Below are 20365 nucleotides of genomic sequence, written 5' to 3' on the forward strand. Positions count from 1 at the left end.
TGTTTCACGTCAAAAGCGATGGGGCTCAAAGCAGAAATAGAAATTATGCAAATGATTTGAAAAACTGAATAAACAACTAAAAAGTTACAGAAAAAATTCAATAAACAAATCTTTGTCTGGTCAAATGGTCCAAGGTCCCAAATGGCAACCTTGCTGTCAGTGCTTTGTCAGCGTGATGGAGGGAGTCTTTTATATAGGCTGCTGCCAGTTCTCACCTGTGTTTTAATGCAAAGAAGGTGTCGCAATTCCCACACCAGACCAGACATCACACCAAGCTTAAAACTCCAGGTCGTGGATGGTCGCCAGACTGAGAGGATTTCAGCTTCAAGGTGAGCGTTAAAAACACGGTCATAAAAAATCTGGGGCTGACTGCATCTGTAGCAAGGAAGTTTGGTTATCTGGATCACTTTTATTCAAGGGCAAAGGTTCATTTCATGTTGGTAAGGCATGTGTTGAACACTTAATTTTCCTGCATTCTGATGATTTTTCATGCAATTTGTGTGTTTTCTGCATCAATTTAAAGTGGAAACAGCAGCTGACAATTCAAAATATGATGGATAACAATGCAGTCAGGCTCTCAGGAAAGTGGCTCCTCAAAATAAAAGTCCTGTTACTGCAGGTAACTTCTTCTTTTACTTATTTTTGTAGTAGCATTTTCCCCCAGAAAACATTTTCTAAATATTGAGAGGGACCTGTCCCCTTCTAAGGTTTTTATTAATTGTTTTTTTTAATCTTGAGTTGGATGGAAAGTTAAATAAATAAATAAATAAGAGCTGCCAGAACAGCTTCAATGCTCCTTTGTAGATTCTTCATGTCCCTGCACCACAGGAGGTATTAACAGCATTCTTCCAGAAGGTATTTTCTCATTTCATGTTTTAATTGTTATTTTATTACTACGTTTAATTAAACTTGAAGATCAATGAGGACAGGCCCTCATCTACAATGATGCTGAGTAACAGTTTTAAATGACAAATATTTAATGATTAAAAAACATTTAAAAACATTTCATTAAAACAAGTGTATAAATACAGTTCATAAAAGATACAAGATACAAAAACAATTCATTAAAACAGGTAGAAACAGAAGCTGAGTAGTTGATTGTCGTGGATTTAAATTCACCAAATGGCAAACTGTTCATTTTTAGGGTGATTGTAATGTTTTCCCGGTTGTCGGGGCATAAAAACTAAAAGCAGACCTTTCAGTTCAGTGCAAACCTGAAAGCCTGCCACCAGACCAAGTTGGATTAGGTCCAGAGGACAGGGGTGGATGTTACTAATTACAGCTACTCAAATCAATGTAATTAAGTATGTTTTTGGGCATTTAGTTGTTTTTTTCAAAATCTCACTCATACTTAATTATGCATTACACCATGTAATTTACTTAGTAACTTTTAAATCATAAAATGAGAACCGAGTACAGTTTGAATAATATCCAAACCTTTAGCCAATAAGGCTATCTGATCACAAACGGGCTGATGAAACCCTCACATACGGACAAAAACCACAAAACTCTGCAGCAGGCCCAGGTTTGGAGATGTGACCATGACCACTGAGCAGAACAGAGCAGAAATGTAGACTGAATTTTTTTGGAAACAGACACCTCTTTGATTGAACGCCTGCTATAATGCATTAAACATCAACAGTTACAAAGTAACTCATACTCTGAGTAGTGTTTGAGAAGAATACTTTGTACTTTAACATAAGTATTATTTTAATACCAGTGGTTTTACTTGTAATTGAGTAATATTTCAGTAGTGTAACTGTACTTGAGTTATTGATGAACAAATATAAATGTCTTTCATGTCTCACGGACATTCAAATAAATGTAGTTGAGTAAAAATACAAGATTTCCTACAAAATGTCGTGGAGTGTAAGTCTAAAGTGGCAGAAAATAAAGCCTCAAGTTAAGTACATGCACCTCAAAATGTACTCTGGTACACTAATTACGTAAATGTACTGTACTTAGTTACATTCAATCACTGAAAATTAAATGGTTGAGATCCTGTGACTGAACATTCAATTCAAATGAATTATGTCCCTTCAAAGCCACCATAAACAAGCAAGTTTAGATTTCTTTTCCTGTAAACTAGTAATTGCAGATAGAGAAGAAATTTGTTTTCAGCTCCACAATAAAAAAAAAGAGTACGCTCAAAACATACATCAAATTGCATATGAGTGTCTGAAACCAATAAAAATTAAAGTTGATGTAGCAGACAATCCTTCACTAAACTAAAACTACTTTGCGTCCCAGCCCACAGCGTCAGGAAGACTGATAGTCAGCAGTAAAAGCCTTCTTTATTCAGCAGGTGTTTTTACCACTTTGGCTGTAAAGCAATAATGAGTTTATGCCCTCTTTGTAAACAAGCCGTCTCCTGTCCATTTATTCCCACAGGCATCTTCTCAGCCTCTCCCTGGACGCACCATCATTACACCATTAGACTTCAGTGTGCTCTGTCACCCGTGACCTGATCACACACTGACTGTTGAAGGCCAACCAGCTGACAATGTTATAATAGAGAGAGTGTTTGACTTTCTCATAGAGGCCTCGGTGTTAAGAGGCACTGTTCAACACGTCTGTTTCCCATCCACCACTTAGCATTATGGTCAGGATAGATGCACGAACGAGGAAGGCAAATGACCCACTGTCTGAGATCTGAACACTTTCTCATCTGCACTGACCTGATCTGAACACTGGTGGGTGAGATCCATAGTTCCTAAGCAACTGCAGTATTACCAGTAATGTAGGACGTGTGTGGATGTGTTCAGTGTTAATCTTGGACATGATTTCCCTCCAGCTGCAGGATAAATGTTTCCCACAAGAGGGCAGAGTTTACAAAGTATTATCACTCCTGCTGGTCCCATGGCTCTGTCACTGTTTAAAAGACGCCCTGTTCTCAGTGAACTTTGGATGACATTTGAAAGACTAATAAAACCGTTTTGTTTGAGCCTCTCACTGGGGTTTAACACAGTTTAACGTGGCAGTTTGAAGATGGCCTAATGAATCCTCTTTTCAGAAAGGGGAAAGTCAGTTTAGAAACAGTTTATTCAGCCACGTCTTTTGTGACAAAACAGAAACAAGGGTCCCAAACCATCTTTCCCTCAGTATTATTGACTTTATTTTATGTCGACTTCCTGCTCCTGCCGCTGATATAGCCAAGAGAATTAAAGTCAATAAAAGCAGATAAAAAGCTTTGTGTGACGTCTACAGCGTGAACATGAAACTGAAACATCTGAGCTGTGTGAGGTTGAGAAGTGAGGTGGCCAGATTGAGAAGAAATTAAGAAAACCTTTTTGTTTGATTAGATTTGACTATGTCACTGAATCTCAAGAAACAAGTTACATTTTTTGTCATACTTTTTAAAACAGGTTGCATGCTGCAGGTGAAACTGACGTTTATTGGGTGGAAAAAAATGTCTGCACAAGAAAACGTAGTGTATAGCAGAAATAGAAGAAAACAGCGTTGCTGAAAGAGTGGAAACATTTACTGGTTTTAAAGGTCGGCTTTGCAAGATGTTCTCATCCTGGGATGCAGTGAACACCTGTGAGATCTCCAAAACACCTTTGATGATAAAAACCGATGCCAAATAACAGGTGGAAAAAAAGTAATGTTTGTATTTCTCCCCAAGTTTTACACTCAGAAGTCTAGTGTGTGGCTGGATGGCCACAGAGCTCACACTGATACAAAAACAGACGCTGCCACTTCTACTCTGCAGACTGTGATGCCACTGATGAGGGTCATCAGGTATCTATGACACAGCATGTGACAGCCAGCAGTGAGCACACATTACACTTCACTAACTAGACACACACTCACGCTGATACACTGTAATCTGTGTCTTGTTATGTATCAGTGATTAAAGCACTTTGGACCATAAGGCTAGACCATATGGCACACACTCACCTTTCCATTTCGCACATAAGGCAATTTAATAGCTGCGTTTTCCTATTATTTATTACTGAGGTCCGACTGTATAAACTATCTGTGCTAATGGCCAGCCGAACTGGCAGCAAGAAGTACCCCACAACACACAGGATGTTTGAGATTGGAAGGCTTTATGTGAAAAACTGATGGACTTAAAACCACAAATGTTTCTATCAGGGCTATGAAAATCATGTGCTCCTTTTCTTATTCAGCATGTGTAGATCAAATGTAAAGAAGAGTTACTAAGTCTAGTACCAAGAAGGACTGGCCTCAATCTCATGATTTAGAAAATCTGTAAAAACAGGCCATTAAACTTGACACAAGTTTCTCCTTTAAATTCACAGTCACTTTTTACACCCTTAAACCTGCATTACGAAATTTTTTTTGGTCACACACGGGTAGCCGATACAAGACACATAAAGTTGATGATGCAAACCTGCGAGCAAACAGTTGCTTATTTACCCACGTAAGAGTTACAGTACAGGTCACATGAGCTGTCACTCATGTCTCTGGCCACAAGAAGGTGGATACTAAACTCAACCTTGTTTTTTTAAGGGTGTTTCAAGCCTTTTCTTGGAAACAGCTGCCCGCTGTGGCTAAAACAACTATGAGAATGATGAAATTAAAGTAACGCAATAAAGGCCTGAAAACCATATCAATGAGCTAAAAACACATTAAGGAGCGCCACAGAGCTGAGAGCCGGAGTGTAAAGCAGATAATTATCCATGGATTGTGACCCATTTCATAAACAAGTAGTCATGTGATCCTTTGGGATATAAATACAATGAAGCTTTAATGAATAGTCGGCAGTTTCTTAAAGGTTGACACGTCTATTTCGTCTGGAATACTTGCAAATGTTCTTTCTGCTTAGTATGTATCAGAAGGTACAACTTCTATCGGTCAATCATTCCTAGCCACATGTGGTTTGGAGTTAGTATTGGTTAAAATAATATGCTAGATGGAGTAAAAGTACTTTTAGTCTTGTTGATGCTTGATGTTTTCCATTAGTGCGATAGATATGTGATTGTGGGATCAGATAAAACCAGCAATTCCTGGCAAAATTCCTGACATAATTGAAGTCAACCTTCTCCTGAATGATCATCTACTCAAAGGCAGACAGTTAATATATATGTATATATATATATATATATATTATGTAGGTGATATATTTTCCATTATCATCTGACATAGTTTTGCTTTTAATCTTTTCTGACAAATTAACCAGAATCAACATACACATGAAAGAACAAGTCAAGATTGTGATCTTTATTATTTCAATATGATCAAATATACAAAAATAAATGTGTCATATAACTGAAGTGAATGTGAGGGACACAAACAACTGTTGGACTTTCTGCCCTGTGCGTCATTACACATGATATGTATCAGCACATATAAAGTCAGCTGATCACAGCCCTTTCTTAAAACATAAATAAATCACAGTATAAATCTGTACAAATACAGTTTTGAAGAACACATCAACTCCATTGACGACCTCTTCATCCAGGATGTCATAACAATGCTCTACATGCCATTACACGCGAAGAGCACTAAAAGTTTATCTGCCTGTTTTGAATCACATAAAAAACCTTTTTACATAGAAAACTGCTTCCAAGTACAATTTCTCCACAAATCACAGTGTTGTTATCTCATCCCAGACGGGAAGCGTTAACCCTTGTTGCCAATTTTCTTGTAGAGAACCATCGAAACGACCATGGCAGCAATCTGTAAAGACAACAGATCATCAGCATGTCACCTGAACACAGTGTAATGCAGGCATGTGCAGAGGGGGAGCTAACAGTGCTGCACCTGCCCCTTTGACCCTGATGTCCAAAGTGCCTTTTTTTCGAGCAAATTTTATTGTGTGCGAGTTTGGCTGAATCGCAGGAAATAGTTCTCCAGTTGTTTCGCTAGTTTGGAGAACAGAATAACATCCTTCGCAATCAATGTGTGATTTAATTGGTCTTTTGGCATCTTAAAGCAACATTATGTAACTTTTTTACCTGAACCCTAAATCTAGAATTCTGATTTAAAGCCACAAATTTTCATGGCAGCACATCTATATAGACAAATCATTATTTTTTTGAATAATACATCTTCAGATCTTGTAGAAAGGTGCAGAATAAAAGTATCTCTTTTCCTTAAAAACAGTATTATGATTAAAAATTAATAATTTTACAAACTTTTTTTGGGTCCAAAATATTTGTTTAGTTTATGTCTGTGTAAGAATTCTAGCCAAGTGGCCGACACAAAATGTTATTTGCTACAGATTATGAAAATCACTGAAACTCTTAACCAGTACACCAAAATCTGCAATCCTAAGTGGCCAAACTCATATAACAAGCAATGAAAACAAAAACGACAATTTCTATTCCAAGACCTCTGTATAAAAGCAGCTATGGGGCCAAAGTAAGCAGCACTCTGGTGGCCGCTTTTTGCGGCCCAGATCTAGCCGACACCAGATATATTCATCATACAGCGTGGAATGATCGCACTTGGGCGGTCCACTCCTACTTGTGGCAGCGTGGCCAGATGTCAGCCAAGAGTGAACCAAATAACCCAAAACTGGCCCAAATGTGGTTTATTCAGTGCCATCATTCCAGGCGGTATGTGGGCTGGATGAGGGTATCTGGTACATTTTGATGTCTGGGTGAGAAAATGTAAAGCACCTGGGCTGTTTAACGTGGTTTTCTGTACCTCAAGAGCAGTGATTCCAAGAGCCACAGCAGCAACAATCACAGCGTTGTCCTCTAGCAGCTGCACTATCTTGTCGATGCAGCCATCAACCATAATGGCCTGGAAGAGAAACAAGAGGTTTTAGTTAAGATATTGCTGTTGCACTTCATCAAAGTTAAAGTTAAATCAAAAGTAACTTGGTCTCGTACCGAAGCGCTGTTTTCGTTGCATTGACCCTTGGGGGTGGTTGCATTGCAGCATGCATCTGGATAAACTTGATTTTTATTGAAAAATGGGGAGTAAGCAAAATCTGTGTAGTTCTTGCCTCCACAGCACTTTAACTAGAAGAAAACAGAGAAAAAGAAGTGTTAGTCCCAAATCTTAACAAAACCTGTTTAATAGTCGTGTCAATTATGAAAATGAATTAAAAAGTTCTCAATTTTTTCATACGAGATCTCTTAAAAGAATACAATATTGGTTATAATTTCTTTCAATTAGGGAAGAAACAAAGAAAAGACAATGCAACTCATAGTGTATGCTCAAAGAGCCACTGCTTTCATTGGTTCAAATGATCGCCCGTGACTATAGATATCACCGTAAAATATCATTTCAAATACACTACCTGCTCCATGGTGCTGTTCCAGAGAGAGGTCACACCTTCATCCTCCCCGTACTTGTCTGAGATGTCTTTTCTAATTTCATTCTCCAGACCCTGAAGGAGCTGATCAGCCTGAGAAGGTGGACAAGTAGACAATCATTGGTACTTGGTTGCTAATTCTGACAACTACTGCGGAGCTGATCCAATTCTGTTTTTTGTTTTTTTTTGCAAGACACCTACCAAACCCTGGAAGACGAGCAGCACCACAGCTCCTGCAACCTCGATGAGGAACAGAATCAGGACAATACAGAAGAACTGAATGGGGACAAAATGATAAATGACACTGTAAAATCAAGCCTCGCCAACAGAGTGATGAACAGACCTGAACAAACAACATTTAGGCCATCAAACATAAGCATGAAATATTTCAGCATTTACTGCTATCAGAATTCAAATTTCCAGATATGAAGGTAGTTTTCTTTGCTTTCCAGGTATAATTTAAGAATTGTTTTGTATTGATAAAGAAGGCAGCTTTATACAGTATGTAACTTAGACCTCATACAACCACGACTTTAAAGGTGCAATATGTTTTAAAGTTTTAAATTAGTAAAATTATCAACAGAATGTGAAGGGATAACAGTTTTGATTATGGTTGCATGTCGGGTGTGGTTGTGGCAAGGATGTCTATGTATTATGTTGCAGAGAAATTTATTGAAGTTAGCATGCTCAACAGCTAGCCCCTAGCCATTTTGTACCTCCCAATCTGGGCAGTCAGCTACTATGACCGCTAGCTGCACGGTTAACTAAACATAGCTAACGGCAGCTATAGTTAAGTTGAATTTGGCAGGTGGCCAATTCTTACATATTTAAGTCCCAAATCAAATGATTAATTCGATAAAACATTTTTTTGGTCACATACTATCTGAAAGTTTTCAATCTCCAGCTACGAAATCTGTGGCATTATTTAAAACATATGAAAGCCCAGATATGTTCCGAACATAAGTAAATAATAATAATATTTTTCTTCCACAAGCTTTTCCAAAACTGACATGAAATTGAACTCCTTCAGTCTGTTGACCTGAAGTTGACCTATCAAACATGGCTCACCGTCAGCAGCATACACCTGCTCTCCCTGATAGCTCCACAGCAGCCCAGGAAGCCGATGACCACCAGCACAGCACCCACTCCGATCAGCATGTAGCTGATGTTGGCCAGCTGGGATAACTCAGACGGAGCACCTTCCACGCTATCCAGTACACCCAGCAGAGAACCACTGTCCACCTTCACCCATATTCCCGTACCCAGGATGGCTGCACCTGCCACCTACATGACGGGTGAGGACAGAGCAGAGAGAGTGAGAATGGACTTGGCATTAAGACTGAATAAAATAATGTAAAAGTTGTGAAAAGATACAGTACAGACAGGTGACATGACTAAAGGAGTCACATTTATCATAATCAAGCACTAAAGAGAGAAGTCACGCGGAGCTGTACCATAAAAGACAATGTTTCGCTAAAAAAAAATACCTGTTCTGTTGTGAGAGCTACAGGTATGAGACGTCATTAGCAGGTGAGCATGAGTTCAGCCTGATAAGGGTAAAACATCAATAAAACAGAATGTGCAAAACCTTTTTAACCCCAAATCCCAAACGATTTGGGACAGGGGTGACAAAAGACCGGGGAACAGGGAAACATCCGTTGGGAACATTCCCCAGGTAAACAGGTTTATTGGCAAGAGGTGGTAGTATTGTGATTGTGTATGAGAGGGGCAGCCTCACCAGGTTCACTACTTTGTGAAACACATGATTGTATAGGGGACAAATACACTTAGCTTTCTTGGCAAGCATGTGACGAAAAGACTGATACCACCCTCATGTCTTTATGGTAAGGTAGCTGCTGGTTAGCTTAGCTTAGCATGCAGTTTATGGCAGGTTATGTGACTTCCTAGAGTTTCGTCGGAGAACCTATTAAGCTTCATCTTTAGCATAAAGACTCAGGAGTGGTATTTAACTTCTTGTAGGCCTCATGTCTCGGCAAGAGAGCCATTAAATGTAAAAGACTATGTTCAAAATGTTTTTCTTTTTCAGGTTTAGCTGTAAAGGAGAATGTTATACAAAGTCAAAGGTAATGGCTTGCCCTCTTTGACACATGCTGTTCAGTGTGTTTTCCTGTTGGATCTGGACTATGAGTATGAGCACGACAGCAGAAACTGAAAATGAGTGGTTATCTTTATTCCAACTTACAAAGATGCCGCCATTGAAGATGAACATCATCATTTTGAGAAAGCCGGAGCAACACATCTTGGCTGATTGTTTGTTGTCTGTTACAAAAAAAAAAGGAAAACATTGTTAGTTCATCTGCTCACTAAATGACACTATATCGCTCACATTTCCTTAATTATCACTGATTTTGGTTATGTGGCCAAGTTTGCATTTTATCTCTCATAGGAAAATCGATGACATGAGGATGGCTTTCAACACAAACAAGCACCAACATGGGTCGAATGGCATTTGCTTTGGTTATACATTAACCACAGTCACCGGCAGAAACAGAAGGGGTCTGAATCTCCTTTAAGTAAATAAAAAGTGCTTCAAACTGACGTAATCCAAGGTTTCGGTTGAAGTTTGAGAAGACGTAACCACACTTTATTTTTAAATTTGTCTTGCCTGCGAGTTAATTCGCAAGAAATAACTTATAAATAACGTATAATAACGTAGAATTGAACACAGAGGAAGAGAAATTCACTTCCCCCAGCTTTGAACTTGTATACTCTTCATTGTAAAACTGTACAGGACGTTTTATAGTCTGGTGCAATCTATCAATTAAACCTTAAAATTATAACCCCTATCTATATTAGCAGAGTCCAAAGCTCTGTTCTGTTCAAGCTCTGTTAAACGTTAACAACTTAAATATTCCAGTGCAATAAAATGAATGGCAAACAGGATAAAAATGACATATCATCATGATCTGGCTCCAGTTAACCAAATGCCATGAGTTCATGATTAATGAGGTCAAGGTGTCTTCTTATCAACTTACTGGTAGCCAAACTGCAAGGAGCCCAGAAGAACCATAAAACACACACACACACACCTTGTCCCCAACATTGCACCACATGTTTTTCCATCTACAATCTGCGTCAGAGAAGGGAGCTCACTTTTATGGTTATTGATCATATTTTTCTTCCTTATTGCAACTTTGACTGGAACTGTCTGTTAGCAGCTGTTCCTTGTTTTTTTAAGAGGCAATAAAATGTTTCCATGACACAGAGAACACCCAGTATATGGTTTGGCTGATATCATCGGCAGATATTGGCCTGTTACAGATACAGTATATCTGTATTGGTATATATACGTGGTCCGATATCAGTGATAGGAAAAGTATTATTTGGAGAGGTTACAACACAGAGCAGGATGGAGGATCATTGCCATACAAGTGTATATATCGCTCCATGTGTCGATTTAGAGACTTTTTACCAGTGTTGTAAAAAGTACCCAGAAGTTATACTTGAGGAAAAGTTAAGCTCTCGTAAAGAAATATAATGTCATAGTATATTATTACCTGATTAATATTCTAGATATTACCTTTCTGAATTTCTAAATTCCTTTTTAAAAAACTACATACAGCACCTTTAAGTAACAAAAGTAATTTTCTGGCAACAAATGTACTCAAGTATCAAAAGTAGAAGTAAAAGTAAATTATGCATATATTTATGTTTGTATGTATAATATACTGTTTTTCAAATCTAATTGCTGATAGAATAAATTAATTGTAAAGTGTGCTACTTCCGCTCTGATGTTACTTATAATCTGCAAAGTTACTAGCAACTAAAGTTATCAAATAAATGTGAGGAGCAGAAAATAAAAATACTTAAGTGAAAAACAAGTAAGTCAAAACTGCACGAGTACAATACTTAGTTACATTTATCACGGCTTTATAATCCCTAATATCAGCATCGGCTCCAAAAGTTGAGTATCGGTCCACATGACCTCAAGATCACATGCTGTTTATTTGAATACATTTAATGGAAGACTTGAGGCGTCTAAACAGGACAAAATGCAAAGTCAGAGAAAAACAGTTTAAGGTTCCTGCATCAGCTCTGTTGGTGCCAAAGGAGGAAGTTTAGTAGGTAGAGTCCAAGTTTTTTTATTATACATATACTATTAAAGAGGACTGGGCTGGGTGATACTTGGCTTATGAAGTCTGTAGGTGGTTATTATTGTGTTATCACCCATTAAACAAGACAACAGCTTCAACAAAATGTCAGTACTCGGACATTACAGGGAAATGGACATCAGGTAACCACCAAGAACCTCAATTATCAAATAAAAAGTATGTGTCACTTCTCAGCCTCTCTCCCTTTGTTAACTCTTAAAAGCATACCAGATCAAGTCATATGCTCATTCACTATACTGTGTTTTCAGGTGGGTTTAGACGTTTTTTAACTGTTAATCATAGTTAATTAAAAGTATGAAAGTATGAAGCTCCTACCTGTACTGCAGAGAAGTCTGTCCGTCCGCCGAGGTCTGATCAATCAGGAGTGTCTGCTCAACGAGGCTTGCACATGCCCCTTTATCTTCTCGTGGGTTTCACACACACACACACGCACACACACACACACACACACACACACACACACACACACACAGAGTTCATGCCCTACATGACACACACGTCACCGACTTGCAAGCGACACTTCCTGGTGACCAAAGTCCCCTTTTAAAAATAGAGGGGAAACTTTCACAACCACCAACTTTACAACCAAGTCATGGTCCAAATAATAATATTAACCTTCATTAATGATTCTTTACATTTAACACAAAGCTCAAGGACTGTTTCAAAGAGAGCCGCCAATTCAAGGAATTATATCATTTTACGATGGGAAAAAACACAAAGTTGATGAATGTTTCATTTTGTAATGAATGGGAAAACACTTTGTGGATAAAATGTAGCGACTGACGACTAATAACTGTCGACACTGTGTAGATACTTTTCTTATTATTTAAAAGAGTTGTTTGACACAGAAAAGTAGCATTCATTGATTTTCACAAATGAAAACCAACAGACACAATGTATTGATCCACATCTTTTAATCTCGACTTTTAGAGGGACATGATAAAACTGGAAAATGAAATATTGAACAAGCATTAACCATTAAAACACAAGCATTAACCATTAAAAAACACAGAAAACTATAAATTAAAAGCAAATGAGAATATCCCTCCAAAACATGGATGGATCTGAAATGACACAGCACCATCAAGGTATGTTTGACCTCAACCTTCAGGTATGTTTGACTTTGGACTGAACAGTTAATGAGCTTTTTCTTCCTCAGCAGGATCACACGGGGCAGGTTCACAAGATACACAGTGTGCGGTAACGAGTCATAGTGATGTATTTTCATGCAACACCCACAGGGGGGCAGCATGATTAAAGTAAATCACAGTGATCTCCACACCGTGCTGACCTGTTTCATCGCCTTTCATTCACATCCTCGCCTGCAACAGGTGCTGTTCACCCACTAGACTAGAGAGAATAAAGCAGAGGTGTCGGGCAGAAGGCACAGCAGCTCTTTGGCATCTCAGCGTAACAGTCGCATTCAAATTACAATGAAGGTTCGCCACCAAGTTGGGAAAAGATCAAATGAAAAATAAGGGAAGCCAAGCATCCGTGATAGTATTGCAGTAACATATGATGAAGTACATTCACAATGAGAGATCTTTGACTGTGAGTATGAAACCCGCTTTCTATGAATTTCCAGCTATCAGCATGAGCAGCCACCCTGGTTGCTGCGGGGCGTCTCCTTCAGGTCGGTTCCCTTGTTGCTGGCCATTGGACTGACCTCCCCGTTGGGGCTCTCGTTCATCTTCTCACAGATTGCGTCCACCAGATTGTCAAAAACCTGCTTCACATTGATGTTGTCTTTGGCACTGGCCTCGAAGAACTGGAAGCCTGGAGAGAGAAGGGAGAGGAAGAAGAGTTAGAGATGATTAATAAGTGATGTTTGGTTTGTGTGTTTTTGCTGACTGTGATAAAAGTGTGTGTGTGTGTGTGTGTGTGTGTGTGTGTGTGTGTGCTGACCGAGCTCTGTAGACAGTCGTTGGGCATCTTCAGTTGGGACCTGCCTGTCGTCTTCCAGGTCCAGTTTATTGCCTACCAGCGCTACTTGTGCGTTCCCCCACGAGTACGTCTTGATCTGGGTTGCCCTGGGAAACACCAACACAACATTTCACAAGTATTTCATTGCTGTGCTACTTTATTGTACTTATACTCCATTACATTGATCTCAAAGGTAACGTCAACTCCACCTCAACCAGCTGTGACATTAAAAATGAGCCATCAGTGATAATATTCCAGTCTTGCATTGGAACTAACCAGATTTACTTACATACAGAACTTAAGTGCAATCTTGAGGTACTTGTACTTTACTTGAGTATCAGCATTTTCTGCTACTTTCTACTTCAATACTGCTGTTGTTTTGTAGGATTTAAATCAGTAGGTCTTTATGCTTTGACTAGTAAATATTTTACAAGTTGTGGAGGTAAATTGTCAGATATGTGCCTCTATATGAACAACTTTTTACTGTGTTTGTGGTCATTTGCAGCTTTTCTTCGCTGTATGCTGTGAAATGGAACATTTTCTGCCAAGTTTTGTTTTGTGTATTTACACAAAGCAAAAGAGCAGCGGGGTGTCTCCAGGTCGTCGACACCAATAACAACAAAAAAGACCAACTCCAAACAAGTGTCTTCACCTGCTGGATAACAGACACATACAGGCATACATGGTGGTCTAACAGCATGACGTACCATGCGGGGGTTTACTCACCAGTCCTGTACAGCACAGAACGACTCCTGGCTTGTGATGTCATACATCAGCAGAAACCCCATGGCTCCTCTGTAGTAAGCTGTGGTGATGGTCCGGTACCGCTCCTGCCCGGCTGTGTCCTGTAAAGAAACGACACACCTGAGAAATTCTGGGTCTTTTTTGGGACTTTTATTGTTTAAACCACATCTCAATCTCAAGAGAACAGCACAGTCAGAGTTATATTATTCCCCTTCCCACATATACAGTATAGGCCTTATCATTAACTTTAACAACAAACGTATTCCTCCCATGAAAAGATTCCTGAGGGAAGAAAAGAAATGGTTAACCTGCTTCCTGAGGAGGAACGGTGAATCATTAACTCTGTTGTAACAGAAGTTAATCCCTCCCTGCATGTGTTGATTGTTGCCACACCCTGTAAATACACCAGGATGTGCTCCCTGCTCTGTAGCCATGCCTCAAGGGGCAAAATTGAGGCCTGAAGATGTTATTTCTCTTGTTAAGCCTCTTGTCTGATTGTGGGAAAACCAGTAAAACATTAAAAGATATATCTGGTGAGGATAAAAAATAAGGGTTTAACTGATGAATCTAAGGTGTAAATGTTCACTCCGAAGGTGAGGATTTACGGCTTGCAGGGACCCACATTATATGTCAGAGCAGTCACACTGTGAGAGTCACAACATGAGATGTTACCACCGTCTCAAAATTTGGTGCAGGGTTTTATAAAAATGAGCTCATCTTGTTTTAATGGCCCCATGAAACCCATTCAGCAGCCATTTTCCCTTCCTTGCGAAAAAGTATGCAACCGTATCATTGTTAGGCAGAGCAGAGAAGCCATGCTATGCTGAATATATTAAGCTAAAAAAAAAAAGAGAAGATGTATTACTTTCATCTAATAGCAGTGCTGTGGGTGAGTCCGTGCCTTCCACTAACATTCAGTAATAGATCTGTCCTGGGTGTCAGTCTGCGCAGTAAGCACATTCAGCTCCAGCAGCTCAAACACATGCATCTTTCATGAACCCTGCCGTCTGGGGACGATGTTAAACATCAACTGTCATTAACTCCGCAGTGTGAGAAATTAGTTTACGCCACATCCATGACAGGCAGCAGAGTGTAAGAGGGCAAACTAGGGACGAGACGGGGTGACGATAAACAGTGTGTGTTACGTAACAACACTTTCAAAAGCACTTTTCACTCTGCTGTGTTTTAGAGGTAAATGCCGTTAATTACCTCGAGTAAATTACAGCTCTGACATTAAAGAGACTGCAGCGTTTCATACTCAGTTTTGCTGATATATTATGTGTCAAACCTGTTTGCTCTCCACAGTGTAATTTTTATCTGTTGTGTGTAATGAAAAAGCTTCCTGAGCTTTCTACTGGAAATTATGAGGAGGCTCTTTAGACCTCAGTTGTATGAGTGTCACAGCTTTTTATAAACTGATATCTCTGCTGTAGGCTAACTAGACTATTAATCCTATAGACCAGGGCTGCCCAAAGTGGAGCCCATGGGCCAAAGTTGGCCCGCCACAAGGTTTAAATCGACCCACCAGATTTTTCAAGAAGAAGAGAAAAAATATATAATTAAATGTACAATATGTAAGAGTTTTAGTGTGAAAGATTGAAAAACTAACTAAAATTATCAACAGAATGGGAAGTATCATGTTGAAGAGGTCTCTACTGAAGTTAGCATGCTAACCAGCTAGCCCTGGCCTGTCCTGGTGCAAAGCTCCCGTGCTAGTGGTGTAAGCACCTACATTTCCCTGGTGCTCCCAGCTCACAGTCTGGACCTCTAGCTCTGGCGAAATGCTGCCCCCTATCATCAGTTTGACAGGTGGCAAAATCTTACATACTGCACCTTTAGATAATTATGATATAACTGTCTGTTCATTGCTGTTTATTTTTTAAGGAAAAATATGCTTTAACTATGCAGGATCTCTAATTCACTTTTCATTTTCACAGTCCGAGAATGCAGGTAGTGACACTTCAGAGTCAGTTGGGATCCTAGTTCCATTTTACATATTGAAATTGCTATACTATAGGTTTACCTTTGGACCCGGACCCTGCCTCTCAGTTTCAGTTTTGGCCTTTCTTTTGGTCACGAGGTGGCCAAAACAGACATTTCTTGACCTGATTTATAAAACAACCCTCGGTGTTGAGATGTACAGGTCAGTACAGCATGATCCATATCTGGCTTTTCTGATATTGAGGGTCAGTTGTGGCCATTTGATCAGTGCAGGGTTTCTTTTTAAACACCAGGCACGTGAAAAGGTCAGTAAAATCTGCCATGGATTTGGATTTCCTTGCACATCTGTATGCATTTAATTGATCAATAATATTTCTTAAAGACCATAACATATCACAAAAAAATCATTTGTAAGAATGTGAGAGGCAGCTAGTTATGTGCTGATCCAACTAAAACAATCATATCTGGGTTTAAATTTAGAGTGTTTGTGTGTCAAAGTCTCTGAGTTGTTTTCAATCCACAAACAGAGCAAAGGGCAAATAATTTAAAGCAAAAATAATAACAAAATTAGTGTTGTCATCCAGTTTCAGTGATCCAAATCTTTCCTAACAGTGTCTAACTGTTAAACATGCACAGAGGTAAATTAGTCTTGAGATTACAAAAACTGAGGCCTAAACAAGGTCACCAAATCCAATTTCTTCCAGGCTGTCTGCCATTTGTGACGTCAATTCAAATACAAGGCTACTAGCAGTTCATAAAAAACGCGATAAAACAAAACTACAGACATTAGGCTTTTACACTCAGCACTCAAACTTTTGTGTGCAGAGTTAAATCGGTCAAACTGTAACTCAGCTTCTGCGCTGAGTAAACATCAGTTTGTATAGTTTCTTATCTGCCAGACTTCCACTCATTCTTCCTGCTGCAGGGGAGAAACTAGACTGTGCGCATACAAACAGTTTGAAAGCAGGAAGGTGAAGGAAGGTAAAGGATAGTTCAAACTTTTCTCTGTGAATCTTTTTCCATGTCAGGACACTTTGCCACAGTTGCAGCTCCACAGCACAACAGCCATCTATTGATTTTTTAAAAATATTGCTTTAAACTACAATAGATTAAGATAGTCACATATCTTCGTCTGTAAAGTATGGCTTTTGATATTTCTATGAACATTCATGCATCTGTCGACAAGGGACAAGATTTGGTGTCAGAAGCGTTTGTTTACGTTTGCAAAGTATTATATTTGAGTGGGCTTTGGTTACATACAGGTAAACTGGGCCAAAAAGCTATCTCAGAACCCACCAGCCAGTGTGTGGTGATGCTTTTTTTAAGAAATAATCTGCATTCATTGGCAGACATGTGTTTATAGATATTAGCCAAATATGGGAAATATAGGCTGTTGCTGTTAAATCAGATGATAGCTGATGGGCTCGATATCAAACCACTAGTGATCACTAATTGGTCCTTGGACAGGAAATATCTAAACTACAGTCCTAAACGTCTGACCAGCATGTAGAGATTAATATTGTTTATATATCATATTTCTGGGATCAGTGTTTCAGTGTATTTTTCATACCCAGATCTGAAGTTTGACCCTCTTGTCGTTCCTGTAGATGGTCTTGACTTTGAAGTCGATGCCCACCGTGCTGACGAAGGCTGAAGTGAAGGAGTCGTCTGCGTAGCGGAACAGGAAGGAGGTCTTTCCCACGCTGCTGTTGCCGATGATCAGCAGCTTAAACATGTAGTCAAAGTTTTGGTCGGTGGCATCTTTCTGCTCCTGGCCCGTCCCTGGATCTCTGGCTAGTGCCATCTGTGGAGGAGAAGGACGGATACATGGACTATGCAAACAAATAGTGCTGAAACAATTAATTTATTAATTAATTGGCAGAAATTCATCACCAGACATTTTTTCTTCCAGTTCTGCTGCTTCTCTCCGATATACTTGTAATTTTCTTTTGGTTTCAGGTGGCATGTTTGGGAGGGAGAGAAACAGAACCGCTCTGTCATTGGCCAATACAACATTTTTGTTTGAGATCTTAAAAGATTTAAGGATTGTTGAACGCCTCGAGGGTCGAAAGGCTCAAAACAAGTTGTTCGAACAAGCGTTTGAGACAATGAACAAAGCCGGAATCCACTAAACAAGAAACACGATCGGTCTCTGAATATTGTATGAACATTGTGAATGAATTGAATGTTCTCAGTAAAGCTTCTTCTTCTTCTGCTGTTGTAGTTTTAGCAGATTCAATGCTTCACAGCAGGTAGAACTGCTTTGCAAACACAGAGTCGGTGGTTCAATCACCGGCCCCCTGCAGTCGACGTGCTGAAGTGCCCATGGGCAACACACCGAACCCCAAATTCCATCCATGACTTCTCCATGATGTCTTCCCTACATAGTGAGTGCACCTTTAAGTTGGAATCTCTAATCAGAATGATTTCAATCGGATTAAAGACATATTATCCCTGTAACCACCCAGCTACTGGGTCACAACATGCAACAAGTATGTCAAGTATTTCTTCAGCTGATAAATAGTCTATTCTGGTGAGAACATGCAGCTAAAGAGCTGATCTGGAGGGCCGGCATTTGACATGAGTGGTGAGTATGATTTGGCTCCATCAGGCTTATTTAAAGACTGTGGGGGTTGGATGTCAGAGAGGAGGGTACTGATGTGCTCCAATGTCAGAGTGAGGAATCTCCGCTATTTGAGAATTCAGGTTTGCCCTCACATGCCTGAAATTCATCCAGCTGAGCGGATGCTGGAAAATGGAAGTGTTGTTTTAAAAATCGTCCGTCTTCCTCCCTCATCCCTCTTGAGCGCTCTCATCCCTCTCGTGCTATGAATCACGGCCGAGGCGTGCTCCTTCCACTGTTTCTCCCCCTATCCCTCACCCACTGCCCTCTCTGGACATCCGTCACGTGGACGCAAACTTATGGGATCTGTGGACGCTGAGCGGTGGGCAAGGGGCAATAGATCCTCCGCCCCTCCTTGTATGTTTCATCCATCACACATCTGACCATTCGTCGACACACTGACACTCCCATTTAAGCACACACACACACACACGCACGCACGCACACACATACACACACATACACACACACATTTATCATCCTTTACTCTCCCTCATATTCATCCATCTATGCATCCCTCCTGTCATCATCCATCCATATCTAACCCTCTCCACACTCTCTCCTTCCTCCATCTCTCTGCATCATGAGGAGGCCGAGCCATCCATTCAACCACACATCCACCCCACCCACCCTCCACCCTCCTCTGTCATAGAGCCTGCACTACACACTCCTCCCTGATTGCTGTGATCTCTCTGGAGACCAGCTCAGCATTTACCGCTTTCAAGACCATAAAGTAGGGACTGGCCGCCGGGTATCTGCTGTTGTACACCGATATATATTCACGCATGCGCCTGGACATGAGCATGAAAAGAAGTGCAAACTGGTGTGTGGAGGTTTGTAACGCTGGGTGAAGAAAACAGGTCGTCATGATACAGGAGCGACAGATGTTGACATCTGGTCTGAAGTGGCTGAAGTTGATGGAAATGGGGTGTGCGCACTCTGGATGATGACACTTGTTGACACTCTCATTATTTCTTTATAAAGCAGCCTGATACTCTGTCAACACAATAGTGAATGAGACGTAGGCTGACACTGTAGTAACTGTTAGGCTAATTTGCCTACCATACGGCAGCTCAACCACAGCCTGGTGACATTTAAACAAACCCTCCGCCGTGACTGAAAGCTCTGTGAGCGCCTCTCACCTCGGATGTTGTTTACGAGTCTGTCTCCTCCCTGTCTGTCCTTCCTGCCGTCTTCCACCTCGCCCTCAGAGCCGATGGGTGTGCGCTGCTGTCGGGCGCTCCTCTTCAGGCGCTCCGCTCCCGGATCTCCAGACTGTGCATGTGCCTGTCACCGGGACACGCACCGTGTGAGCACGAGACAAGTCAGCCGGAGTGTATACACGGCGCTTCCTGTGCACACTTTCAAAATAAAAGCAGCCGTTTATAAAACTAAATCCATGTTAATGCAAATATGTGGCATGTCTGTAGTCTGTGTATGTATGTCTATACATACAGGCAGTGCATATTTACACCGTGCACCTGCCCTGAGCAATACCTGTTTGTAACTTGTGCAATTCAAATTTTTATACCTGTTAAGGTAGTTTAAGTTCAATTATCCTGTGTATATATCCTTCTGCATGTGTCATATCTGCATGTTAAAAGTGAATAGAGTGTGTATGGTCTTTATTGATAATAATAATAATAATAATAATATGTTAATTTCTTAATTCTTTAACTCTGTCTATTTTCTATTACATATTTCTTTTCTGTATTGATTTTGATTTTTGTAATCTATCACTCTATAATTTATAATCTAATTTGGGCT

General features: G+C 40.0%; 2 protein-coding genes across 2 annotated transcripts; both read right to left on the minus strand.

Moving 5' to 3' along the window:
* Positions 1 to 5260: 5260 nt before the first annotated feature.
* tspan34a (tetraspanin 34a) lies at positions 5261 to 11714 on the minus strand. The gene is made up of 8 exons (XM_084373341.1): positions 11683 to 11714; positions 9438 to 9514; positions 8303 to 8518; positions 7436 to 7510; positions 7220 to 7327; positions 6807 to 6938; positions 6619 to 6717; positions 5261 to 5646 (listed from the first exon to the last, which is right to left on the minus strand). The coding sequence occupies exons 2-8, from the start codon at positions 9492 to 9494 to the stop codon at positions 5590 to 5592; spliced, it is 744 nt and encodes a 247-aa protein (XP_084229467.1). The 5' UTR covers positions 9495 to 9514; positions 11683 to 11714; the 3' UTR covers positions 5261 to 5589.
* Positions 11715 to 12264: 550 nt separating this feature from the next.
* LOC311252535 (ras-related protein Rab-3D-like) lies at positions 12265 to 19895 on the minus strand. Its single transcript, XM_084345749.1, has 5 exons — positions 19741 to 19895; positions 17546 to 17779; positions 14017 to 14135; positions 13273 to 13397; positions 12265 to 13143 (listed from the first exon to the last, which is right to left on the minus strand). Exons 2-5 carry the CDS (start codon positions 17777 to 17779, stop codon positions 12956 to 12958), a joined length of 666 nt encoding a protein of 221 aa, XP_084201875.1. The 5' UTR covers positions 19741 to 19895; the 3' UTR covers positions 12265 to 12955.
* Positions 19896 to 20365: the final 470 nt, after the last annotated feature.

The sequence above is a fragment of the Pagrus pagrus genome (assembly GCF_965226575.1).
Source record: "Pagrus pagrus genome assembly, chromosome: 2".
Lineage (NCBI taxonomy): Eukaryota > Metazoa > Chordata > Actinopteri > Spariformes > Sparidae > Pagrus > Pagrus pagrus.

Coding starts and splice junctions, on each gene's coding strand:
- tspan34a (XM_084373341.1), bottom strand. CDS start 9,494: ATGTGTTGCTCCGGCTTTCTCAAAATGATGATGTTCATCTTCAATGGC. Junction 7,511..8,302: donor GCAGGTGTATGCTGCTGACG/GTGAGCCATGTT, acceptor GTCCCCATTCAG/TTCTTCTGTATTGTCCTGAT. Junction 6,939..7,219: donor GGAACAGCACCATGGAGCAG/GTAGTGTATTTG, acceptor GTTTTCTTCTAG/TTAAAGTGCTGTGGAGGCAA.
- LOC311252535 (XM_084345749.1), bottom strand. CDS start 17,779: ATGGCACTAGCCAGAGATCCAGGGACGGGCCAGGAGCAGAAAGATGCC. Junction 14,136..17,545: donor GGGTCAAACTTCAGATCTGG/GTATGAAAAATA, acceptor GTTTCTTTACAG/GACACAGCCGGGCAGGAGCG. Junction 13,398..14,016: donor TTCTGTGCTGTACAGGACTG/GTGAGTAAACCC, acceptor GGTGTTTCCCAG/GGCAACCCAGATCAAGACGT.